The following is a 12,611-nucleotide window of genomic DNA, read 5'->3' as shown; positions in this document are numbered from 1 at the left end:
TATTAATCATCTTATTAAACATCTCAATGTTACAAACATAAAGGAAGCTAGTGAAGAAAAACTATTTCAGGCATTTGGTCATGCTGTGACCGTGACCCTGCTTGGATCAGTTCCAAACTCTAATCAGTTCATCTGCGGGCTACAATGCTAATTCCATGTAAATCCTACAAACATTCAACCACTTGTTCTTGAGTTCTCTCGCTCGAGAATCGAGAATCTCAGACGGTCACATGGACAGAAAAAAATAAAAAATATAACACCTCCGCCTAGTGGCAGAGGCATGAAGAGCAGTCTTCTTTTTTCCCCCCAATTAAAATAGCAGATGAGGCAAGCGACATATGAATTTCGAATGATTGACACTTGTGTAGTTGTTTTGAACTTCTGATATTAATTGACTCCATGGAAGCCCCACCCTCTTCCTCCATCTTAGATTAGTAACGCTTTAGTCAGTGCGCTTGTCTTGATTTGATTCTCCCTCCTGAGTGACGCTCTGACTCGGCATCCTCGCTTTCTGTCACGGCAAATGGAGAATGTTTTGAGTTCGTTAATGTATCAGTGTGTATTCTACATAGCTAACACTTAGCTTTGTATAAGGACTATACCAAAAATTTACTGTATGTTGTGTACTGCATTTTTACGCCCCTTGCTGGGACTGTTCATTATTTATTTCTGGGGTTGGCAGGTCTGTAGTAAAAATATTTCAAGGTCTAAGAAAACCATCAAGCTAAAACCCTGTTAGACAGATGTTAGTCTGGGGGAACAGTACAGATGTAAAAACAAGTCAAGAAGAGGTGAGTGTTCATTCTTCATGACTCAGCTGCTCAGGGAAGTTCATTCCACCACCTGAGTGCAGAACAGAAGAGAAGAGTCTGGATGCCGGTTTTTCTTGTCCTTGAGGAACGGTGCTTTGATTTAAGTCATGCTCGTGGCTCAGAAGGTAAGTGAAGGTCTGTTATTAGCTTTGTAGGTGAGCATCTGATGCGTGCAGCTACAGGAAGCCAGTGGAGGAAGCTGGGCATTGGGGTGGTGTGAATGTTTGTGAGGTGGAATACCTGCACCACCTTGAGCAATGCCCTTAGGGTGTCTTCAGATGATCTGCGTTTTGCATTTCCATCATTGCAAAGGTATACGAATGCTAAGCGCTTTTACCATGAGGTTGAAGCAGTGCTACATCGTCAAGGTGCATCTTAAAACAGATCATTCATACAGAAAGGTCATTCTGCATGTTTCTACGTCTCAAACAAAACAAAAAAAAAAAGGTTCTGGCTTTGGTGGTCCATTGGAGAAGATTGGAGAAAAAACAGTGTACATGAGACTCTTGACAATTTAACAGCAAGTTCAGCCTCATCATAGAGCTCCAGAGCATGTGGCTATTTTAGGTTGGACAAAAAATAGTTTGATGTCCTTTTTTCTAAAAAAAAAAAAAAATCATGGCTTGTCTTTACAGTTGTCTTACACAGCTCTGGATATCCCACCCAAATAATTAGCTGCTCCTTCACTGGAACTAGTGAGTCACGTCTTTGCTTTGTCACATGTGAGGGAACATCTTATTGTTCCTGCTTTGAAAAGATTAGCAAAATGTGCGTCAAAGTTGATTTTGAGCGAATACTGAGTGCCAAGGCATCAAATCCAAGCAGAGTCAAGATATTAGATGTGATATTTGTTGCTGCATGTACATGTGGCTCTCTGTATTTACTGTGGAAGGTTTACTGATGGGAAGATAGACAGAAGGAAATGTTTCCGTGGCTCCTTCTCCTTCTATCTACAGCCTGAGTGATGAAGAAGAAGGAGAAAAGTTCTTCAGGTCTTTGGAAGTCTTCGATGCTCAGGATCCACATGCCAACAACTCAGAGAGGTCATGAAATCAGAGTGTGTGTGTGTGTGGGAAGTAGGTGAATTTATCAGACATTTAATTCACTGTTTTGAGTTGTTTATAATCCTCTAAAGATTATTAAGCAGCTTGGGTTAAAGTCTTTTCAAAGTATTACTTATTACCTGATGAATTAACATCCTAGAACACCTGAACAGTGACACTATACAGCAAAAGTTTAATTGTTCAGTGCACAATTAACATCTACAGTGTCACTAATATCTAGCCACATTAATGAGTGTCTACGGCTTTGCAAATTAATCCAGCATTGTTAATAAACATCTACAGTGTCACAAACTAATATCTAGCCGCATTAATGAACGTCCACAGAGTCACAGTTTAACTTCCTGAACACCTGGACTGTGAAACAGAACCTCTGTGTTGAATTAAATCTTTCAGGACGTCAATAACACCTACGCTGTTGAATTAATTCTGTAATTCTCTGTGTGTGTGTGTGTGTGTGTGTGTGTGTGTGTGTAGACTCCACACTGTGGACGCTGTGGAAACTCGCTGTGGCGTTTCAGCTCGATGACGTGGTTTAGTCTGTGGGTCACGTGCGAACAGTTTACAGTTGCGTGACAGTATAACAGAGTCAGAGGGAGTTTAACATCCAACATATACAATTAATCTTACATGAGAGAACTTCTGCACGTGTGCCAAAACTGGTGCACTAACGAACTCATACACACTCTCTATCTCTCTCACACACACACACACACACACACACACACACGCAGAACAGATCTGGCACCATCTCATTGCTTCTGTCCCTGATGTAAAGTGCCTCCATGACACACGCAGCAGTGCCGGATCTCGTGCTCTCCGCGCTCCTGGTTGTGATCAGCGTGGTGTCGCTGGTGTCCAACGCGCTCGTGCTGGTGTGCTTCCTGTGGAGTGCGGAGATTCGCCGGCACGCGCCGGCCGTGTTCGTGGTCAACCTGAGCGTGTGCAACCTGCTGCTCGCCTCCTCATGCATGCCTGCTACTGCAGTGGCACTCGTGAGTGGGAGAGAGCAGCGGCTGCTGCAGGCCGACGTCGGCTCACGCGCCTCGCTGTGCCAGCTCGTGGGTTTCCTGGACACGGTCCTGAGCGCTAACAGCATGCTGAGCGTGGCGGCGTTGAGTGCGGACCGCTGGCTCGCGGTCGTCTTCCCGCTGCATTACTGCTCATCCGTGCGCCGCCGTGAAGCCGTGCTCACACTCGCCGCCGCCTGGCTGTACGCCTCGTGCTTCGCCGCCGTGGCCACCTGCCTGTCCTGGGTGGGTTACCATCAGCCCTACGCCTCGTGCACACTGTGCGCTGGAGTCAGCGAGAGCACGTTATTCATCGCCTACACACTGCTGTCGCACGTCCTCACCTACCTGTTCGCGCTTGTTGTGCTGAGCGTCGCGTATCTAGAGGTGCTGCGTGTGGCGCGCTCGCACTGCAAGCGCATCGACGTCGTCACCATGCAGACGCTCGTGCTGCTCATCGACCTCCATCCCAGGTAACACACCGACTGGCTGCATTTCAAACGCCATACTGTATAAAACATTTCAAATAAATCACGCACAGTACACAATTATTTTATATACATAATTATGTGCAATATTTTAGAGTATATTTTTCTATTTTTTCTTCCTGAGCTTTGCACTGACAACACATTAGGATCAAGCTCACATTACTTCTACTGTGAATTGTTTTGGGGTTATTAACTGATGAACTCATGATGAAGGTAACTAACTGTAATTGTCCTCGTCATCATCGAGAGAGCATGTCTCGTACCTTTAGTGTGTATCCTGTACCTGGGAAGGTGTGCAGTGTACCTTTAATTAGAGTCATTATGCACCTTTAATCATTTTAAAGGCAAAAGATATACACTAAGGGTATAAAACATGTCCTCTCGCTATCCTACTGCACCACAGCGATAAGGAAAAGTACAGTTTAGTACCTTTATTTCCGAGTTTAGTTTTAATGTTAATGATGATGGATTTCCAACACTGTAACGAAACACCAGGAGACACCAGACTTCACTTTCAGAACCCGTGCTATCCCATAATATTCTGTGCACTAGACACCATTACTCACAGTGACGTACAGAATTATTGTTATTCAGTAACTACAGTAATTTATCTGTCAGTCAAATTAGCTTCAAGATTTTCAGTTATTGTGACCAGAATGTGTTCACTTTTTAAAGAAAAAGAACATTTTTGCATTAATTCATTTGGAACATGAACAAGCACAAATCTTCTCCATCAAGTATTAGTCACCTACAGCTAAGATTTACGACATTTTCAGGACAGAGCTGTGTTTTTTTTAACTTGAAGAGAGAGAATAAAGAGAGGCTGCTGAGGGAACGACTGTTTATAGCTGCTATAACGGAAGTGAGAACAGGAACTAACTTGCTTCACGAACATTAAATGTAACTACAAAAGGATAAAAATGTACTCTCGCTTTCTTTTTGCGCAGTGTTCGACAGCGCTATCTGGAAGAAAAAAAGAAACGGCGACAAAGAGCTTCACGAAAGGTCAGCAGCTTCATTGGGACCTTCGTCGTATGTTTTACTCCGTATGTTCTCACCAGGTGAGTTAATCACGCAGAAAGCATTTAATACTGAAATTACACACATCAGATTCACACATTCAGACCTCAGACGTAACTCCAGTCGTAGCTCCAGACGTAAGCGCTATTCAGAAGTTACGTGAGAGTTACGCACATGGGGGCGGAGTTTGTCTAAAACAGGGGCGTGTCTCAGTTACGCTCAGTTCTGATCTTGATCTTAAGCGCATGTTTCCTGCGTGATTTCGGCTCGAGTGAGGAGCAGCGTTCAGTCCAGCGCCACCTTCTGACAGTTTAATATAACCACAACATGTCACTCTGAAGATCATGATTTAGCTGTAAATCTGTATATTTAACACAGAAATCTGACACTATTCATTAATTAATAATTCACTTTAAAATCCATTAAAGGGTTTTTGTTTCACACAGAGGACATCAGAGGAGACGCATCTTAATCAGAGACATGGCTTATCTTGAGAAGTGAATATTTGCTGGATAAAATTATGAATAAAGATAAGATAAGATAAGATAAGATAAGATAAGATAAGCTTTATTGATCCCACAGTGGGGAATTTCACTTATCACAGCAGCTCACAGACAGTTAAAGTGAAGGTATTAAAGACTAACGATGGGAAGAAAGAAAAGTTAAATATGAGTACTGTAATTATATACACCTTAGGAACAATAAAAGAAATAAAATTATATATAATTATAAAATATTGCAACCATAACAATAACATAAGGTTTGTCTGTAGGCGTAGCAGATGAGTGATCGGTCAGCTTATCCTTCACACCGTGGGCATTTTGTTTACATCAGAGCGTAACAAACATCACGTGTCTGATCTCTGTCCCAAAGAAGATGGCTCCATCATCCCTAAATAACTTCAGACCAGTTGCTCTCACATCGCATGTGAAGAAGGTTCTGGAAAGACTGGTCTTGTCCCACCTCAGGCTACGTTCACACGACAACGATGTAGTCAAAAACGAAAAAGTTTTTCTCTTGCGTTTTCAAAAAGTTTCACGTATACACGAAAACATTTTCAAAACAATTCGCGTTTACATGTATCCTCGATAACGGCCCAAAAACGCTGTATTGCGTACGCCAGGCCAGTAGTTGGCGCTGTCACCTTGTTAGTTGGATGTAATATCGGTGAAGTAAATCCACACTTTGCTGAAGAAGCGTTAGCAAACTCTTGAGCAGGAACAACACGACCATGTTCTCCGCCATTGTTGTGTGTTTGTTCGCGCTTAATGCCTTTACAATAGACACGTACTGCGCATGTCTACGTACCGAACACGTACTACGCACGCGCATGACGTCACCGTTTTCAAAGATTCCCGTATTGGGTGTTTACATGGAGACGATAACGGCAGCGTTTTCAAAAACTCGCACTTTGAAACCCGTTTTCAAAAATATGCGTTTTCAGTCCCCAAAACGCCGTTGTCGTGTAAACGAACACGCAAAACGCATAAAAAGTTTCCCGTGTTTGGATGAAAACGTTGTCGTGTAAACGACCCCTAAATCTCCTACATCTCACACACACACACATTATCATTTCATGACCTTGATTTAGTGTCTCGTGGCTTCGTTAATAATAAAAAATAATAAAATGTAAAATAACACAATGTGCTGGATCAAGTGCTATTCTCTGTGCTGCTGAATAATGAGTGTGGAAGCCATTTTGTTCAATTAAACCAGTGATTAATGTGAGAATTAAAGCTAGCTCTATTCATGCAGCGATATATCGGTGATATACGAGACTCCCGTTAGATTTATTTTGATGTGTTTATAACCTCAGTCATGAGAATTCATTGCTATTTACATGATGTTAATGTGATGTTAGCATTTCTTTTAAAAGAAGAACTATCTCAGCAACTTACAAACTTGAGCTAATGAAAAACAGACATTAATGTTCTGAAGATATATATAAATATCTTAAATATCATAAAATATCTTAAACAAAAGAATTAACCCAAACATGCTAGCATCAAGCATTGATGTTATTAGCGATGATTAGTACTTAGCATCTTTCTGCTTTGCACTGTAACTTATTGATAATAAAATAATATAAGTTTTTGCTAGCTAACGATGATGTAAAATGTGTGTATTTTATTTTCAGGGTTGTGGAGTTGTTTATTTCTGATCCAGTTAATCCGTACTGGGGAGTTTTGTGTAAAAGTTTGGCGTACAGCAAAGCCGCACTCGACCCTTGTGTTTACTCGCTGCCCCGTCATCAGTACCGAAAAACCTGCAGTGACATCATCAACCGCTTCCTCAAAAAACCTTCCGCAACGCATCACTCCACAAACCGGGGAATTCTGGGAAATGATGAAAACTGAGGAAAAACATGAAAACTTTTAAAACTCAGAAAGCATTTGTTTCATTTCTGTTCGAATTTATTTACTTCCTTTTACTTGCTTTTTATACGTTTTGATTAAGCTTCTTAGTTCTTACTTAAATTTTTTATCAGTTTAATTTCGTATATACGTTTAAAATAATTACATTATTTACTTAAGTAATGGTTAGATAGCTTAATATATTTTTTTAATAGTTTTATAGTTTCTTTACGATTCCTTTTTATGCATATTTTCATGCCACACAGTTGGGCAGATTTTACTGTTACGCTTTTTGGCTTTATTCAGTAATTATTTAAACAAAATTATTAATTTTAAAAATGATAGCTAATTGTGTAGCATTAAATATCAGTTTACAAGCTTAATATCTTAATATATTAATATATTTATATAAGTCATTGCATACTCAGGGTATTTATTTATTTATTTATTTATTTATTAAACCAGACCTACAAGGCCAGTCTAAAGATTTGGAACATTATATTTATTTATTTATTTATTTATTTTAAAAGATATATTAAAAATCTAAACAAGCAACAGGCAGAAGTGACTCAAGAAACGTTTACTATTAGATGTTTAATAAACTACGAAATGTTAGAAATGACTTTATTCTGCTGGAACAATGTAGATCTAATTTAATGGGAATATGTTGTTGATTAATTCTCTAGAACAGCAGCTCTGACGGTAGCGCAGGTTTATATTAATGCACTCGTTCTGATACGTTATCGTTTCTATAGCAACAGCTCACTCACAGGGGCGTGTACAGCGGACGCTCCACATAAACTGATTAAAAACATGTTTTTAAATTTTTCTGTATGGAGATGTTTATGTAACATTGATGGAAGGAGTCTCCAGTGTCAGCGCTTTGTAACAGTCAGGGGTAAAGCTGGAACTTTAAGTTCTTTAATAAATACAGATTGTAATTGTTGGCAGATTGTTGTGGTGCAAGAGGAATAAAACACTTGGGAATGTGCTGTTATAGGAAGATACTTTATCACAACACCCTGTCGTTGATTATTTTCCTATAACAGCACCACACACACACACACACACACACACACACACACCCACCCACACACACACACACACAGTGTTTTATTCCTTATGTAAAACATAAGACACTCCTGGGGTTCAGTGTTTAAAGAGACACTTTATTTAATTTTAAATTGATCTAAAGTGATAATGTGGAAAACTTTCATGTTAATAAATTTAATAAATAATTATCATAACTAATTATGATGAAAAAATTAATCACAAGTAGCTTTTTAGCTGTTTGCTGTTACATAAATTACATGTTTACGATTATGTGTTTTTAATAGTCTTCTAAATTTTAATTTTAAATTAATAGTTTATTGTAGAGAAAACAGGAAACTGTCACAAAGTCGACTGATAAAGAATTAAAAAAAAGAAAAAGATAAAAAAAAATTGTAGCAACAAAAATCACAACAAATGACAAAAAGGGGAAAAGTTTTAAATATTTTATTACTCAAAAAAAATTATTTCCTTTTTTATCCTTAAAATTGATGTTGATAAACAGTTTAGCTTCTTTTAAAGTTTTATTTATTATCTAGATTTGTTTGTTTATTTTAGAGTATATTTTTAGTGTTTCTATTATATCTTACATTCAGTTCCAAAAATATTGGCACCCCTTCATTAAAAAAATTCAGCACAAATTAATTATAAAAATAAAAACAAACATGAGTAATATTTTAAGCGTAAATATGCAAGTTTGCTGTATAGCTTTATTTTAATACATGCTTCTATGTTAAAAAATATTGGCACCCCAACATATAAAGTTAATATAAAGTAATGCATATTTGTAGTTTTCCACAGTTGCTTAAAAAAAATAAATAATAAACTTTTTGTGCATTTCATACAATTATTGTTTTTGCTCCATTCTTTTGAAGGGTGCCAATAGTTTTGGATTTGACTGAACATATTAGGTTGTAAAGATATAAATATGAGATAAAATTAAGTTTTACGTAGAGAATATGTCTCATAAGTTGGAAAAAAGTTGTGAAATACAGTTGAAGTGTTTTAGTGGACTAAAGGCGGGGTTTATTTGTGTTGTTATAGTGTGTATCGTGTTCTAGTATGTGTGTGTGTGTGTGTGTGTGTGTGTGTGTGTGTTGTAGACGAGTGGAAATTGTGTGTATCGTACTTCAGAAGAAGAAGAACTTCATATTAAAACACAGTTTATCAGCTTAAAATAGATTTTGTTTTATTTTTATATTATTTTTTCCTCTCAGTTGTGTAGTTTGTGAGAGTTTAATAACTAAAGATATTTAATATTTGAGCTTAACGTTATAATTATTCTGTGAAATGTGTAATGAAGTGGATTGATTTATGCAGGAAGTGATGAATTGACTTGAATGTTTACACACAAATTTCTAAAATCATTTCGCCTCATTCGTCAGTCTTTCAGTAAAGTTGTGTGTGAATGTAAACTGAAAATTTACAAATTTACAAAAGTTTCACAAACGCTATTTTTTTCCTCGTATTCGCCCACAGAATTCGAAGTACTTTTGACTCATGTTTATGAGAATAAAAAAATTATTACTTGCTGAAGTTGACAGCGTAATCCGTTTATAAAAATGCAGTAATTCATCACAAATGATAAGATTCGAAGTCGATCAAGTCGAGGTTTACATGAGTTCGTCTTCTTATGTGTAAATTTACACACTCAGGAACAGGAGCAGGATACGAAAGTTTTCCGAATGTACAGGAATTTCATGAATTCCACATTTTTTTTTGTATGTAAACACTCATCCGAACGATTTACGCATAAATCTGTTTGTACTCAGCTTCATAACTGAGACTCAGTGTGTGTAAATTGTGTAATCAGAGTATTGTTCAAATGTGTTTATTCATAAATAAACTATTATTGGTGAAACTGTACGATTATATGAAGAAATGTGTTTATTTTTGTTAAATAAAAAACACTGCTTATATAATACAGAACATAAATGTGAAACTGTGAAAATATATTTGTGGTTTTTAAAAAATAAACTTCCATGAAAAAAAATGGTGTCGTTTTCTTGGGTTCAAATGGAGTCAGGAAACAGACAGGGCTTAAAAGAGAGAGAGAGAGAGAGAGAGAGAGAGAGAGAGAGAGAGAGGAAGACAGAAAGAAAGACAGACAGAGACACAGATAGAAAGAAAGACAGAGAGGAAAAAACAGAAAGAGACAGAAAGAGAGAAACAGACAGACAAATACAGACACAGAGACAGAGAGAGAGAGAGAGAGAGAGAGAGAGAGAGAGAGAGAGAGAGAGAGAGAGAGAGAGAGACTATTAATGTTAAATGGAAATTCTTTTATTATAATTAATTCTAACAGTTAAATGAGTGTGAAGTTTCACTAGGAAGAAAAAAAAACGTAAGAAATTGTGGTAATTAACAACAGATAATTAAAAATTGTGTTCTCACTATTGGACACACATTTTGATAGAGAGGAAGACAGGCAAAGATAGAAAGAAAGACAGAGAGAAAAATACAGAGGAAGAGACACAGAGAGAGAAAGAGTTAAATAGAGACAGAGAAAGAGAGACAACTAGAGAGAGAGAAATACAGAGGAAGAGACAGAGAGAGAGAGAGAGAGAGAGAGAGAGAGACAGAAAAGCAGAGCGAGAGAGAGAGAGAGAGAGAGACAGACAGAAAAGCAGAGAGAGAGAGAGAGAGAGAGAGAGACAGAAAAGCAGAGCGAGAGAGAGAGAGAGAGAGAGACAGACAGAAAAGCAGAGAGAGAGAGAGAGAGAGAGACAGAAAAGCAGAGCGAGAGAGAGAGAGAGAGAGAGAATATTAGTATTTAACAGAATTTTTTTATCATAATTAATTCTAACAGATAAATGAGTGTGTAAAAAAACATCAGGAATTGTGTTAATTACAGTAATTAAATTTTAAAACACTGTGTTCTCACAATTTGACACACATTTTGTTCTATTTGACATTAAGTCTGTGTTAAAGCGAGAGGAAAAGCGAGGCTTCTCATTGGCCACTGCATCACGTCTAAAATGATTCATCACACTGCAGGCTGTCCTTCAATGATGATGTCACAAAACTCCAATTCCCATGATTCCCCCAGAGCACCACCCAGTCACATGACCAAGCAAACATGAGTACACTGATTCTCCTGAATACACTCACCTGTTCGTAATCACACACACACACACACACACACACAGAGTCCTGACAGTGCAGTGTATAAATGTGAGCGAGGCGGCCATTTTGTCTGCAGTGAACTTCCTGAAGTTGTGCTTTAGCTTCCTGAAAGCAAGAAAAGTCAGTAGCTCATGAATCTAGTTTAGATTTAACGCTATATTTATTTTATTTGTCTCGGTTTGAAGCCTCCTGCAGCATCCATGACAACATGCAAACTAAGAATTTCAGATTTATTGTTTTATTGTTTATTGCAAACTGCCTGTAATGAAACTCAGAGTAATTAATGGTCACTGGTCGGCTTGTGCGATGATTTTTCCATGATCATGAGTTTCCATTTTAAAAATATCATGATAAACGATTTAATCGTCCAGAACCTGCAGCCTAAAAGCAACAGGAAAATCAGCACTTCCACCTTTTCAGGTTTAAGGAGAGTATCAGCTATATGATGATCACAAAAACTCAGCTGGACGGAGGATTGTTAAGCGATTCTGCGGGAATGTGAAGTATCCTGTTCAAAAACAGCACCTTTTCAGTACGATCTTTTCATAAATCAGTTGTTTAATATCCACACGGCTGACGTTTTCTCTGTTCAGGCTGAAAAAAACTGTGTATTTAATCACTTTCTAATGATCGTCACCATTATTTATAATGGTTATTTGTAATGTGATCGCTCTGACACTGTTCTAGGTCTGTTTAATCTTTTGGGTTAAAAATCATCCTTCATCCTTTTTTTCTCTTTCGACTGAAAAACAAGTTTGAAGTTTATTTGTCATTTGCACAAAATATCAGTGACAGTTGTACATTGAAATGCTTCTCGTGAGACTCCGGTACTCTCCTGCTGTGCAATATATAAAATATCTAAAATAAAAATGTACATCAGAAGATAAGAGTGGAGGAAAGAGGAAAGAGGGGAAAATAGATTATTTACAAATACAATATATATACAAAATGTGCAGATTAGACAGTATTAGTGTGTACGGTGTAGAGAGTATGGAAGTAAAGTGCAGATCCTGACTGTAAACACAGTCACAGTGAGTAAAATAAATAGTCGGTGTGTGCAGGTGTAAGTGTCTGAGCGTCGTCTACAGACAGAGGAGTGAATAAAAAGCAGATGAAGCAGCAGCATTTAAATTAAATTAAATTAAATTAGATGTAGTAGCATGTGTAGTGTGTAACTCGCTTCAGTTCAGGTTTATTTGTGTAGCGCTTTTAACACTGGACATTGTCACAAAGCAGCTTTACAGAAATAAACAGATTCAAATTTAATTAAACCAAAATAAATTGGAAATATGTGAATTTATCCCTAATGAGCGAGTCAGAGGTGATGGTGTTGAGGAAAAACTCCCTGAGACGATGATATGAGGAAGAAACCGAAACCTTGAGTCATGTCAAGTCAAGTGGAGTTTATTGTCATTTCAGCCATATACAAGTACACAGTGAAACGAAAGAACGTTTCTCCAGGACCAAGGTGCTACATAAGACAACACAGAACGACACAGAGCTACGGGGACTACATAAATTATACATAAATTACATAAATTAAACATAAAGTGCACAAGTGCAAACGTGCGGACGCACAAGACAGAACAAGACATTACAATAACTACAACACCGACCAGTACGCAGTTCTGTTTGAAAGTGGCCAAGTGACAATAGTGCAGATAATACAGAGTTTGGTATAAATAGCTGA

The 12,611-nt window shown here is 37.8% G+C and overlaps 1 protein-coding gene across 1 annotated transcript; it reads left to right on the top strand.

The window, feature by feature from the left end:
* The first annotated feature begins 2,507 nt into the window (after positions 1-2,507).
* Positions 2,508-6,748, top strand: LOC113547723 (G-protein coupled receptor 26-like). The gene is made up of 3 exons (XM_026948184.3): positions 2,508-3,356; positions 4,319-4,432; positions 6,529-6,748. The coding sequence occupies exons 1-3, from the start codon at positions 2,659-2,661 to the stop codon at positions 6,746-6,748; spliced, it is 1,032 nt and encodes a 343-aa protein (XP_026803985.2). The 5' UTR covers positions 2,508-2,658.
* Positions 6,749-12,611: the final 5,863 nt, after the last annotated feature.

Source organism: Pangasianodon hypophthalmus, chromosome 10, assembly GCF_027358585.1.
Source record: "Pangasianodon hypophthalmus isolate fPanHyp1 chromosome 10, fPanHyp1.pri, whole genome shotgun sequence".
Classification (NCBI taxonomy): Eukaryota; Metazoa; Chordata; class Actinopteri; order Siluriformes; family Pangasiidae; genus Pangasianodon; species Pangasianodon hypophthalmus.
Note: the sequence above shows the minus strand (reverse complement) of the source record. Positions and strands in the feature narration are given on the sequence as shown.

Coding starts and splice junctions, on each gene's coding strand:
- LOC113547723 (XM_026948184.3), top strand. CDS start 2,659: ATGACACACGCAGCAGTGCCGGATCTCGTGCTCTCCGCGCTCCTGGTT. Junction 3,357..4,318: donor CTCATCGACCTCCATCCCAG/GTAACACACCGA, acceptor CTTTTTGCGCAG/TGTTCGACAGCGCTATCTGG. Junction 4,433..6,528: donor ACTCCGTATGTTCTCACCAG/GTGAGTTAATCA, acceptor TTTTATTTTCAG/GGTTGTGGAGTTGTTTATTT.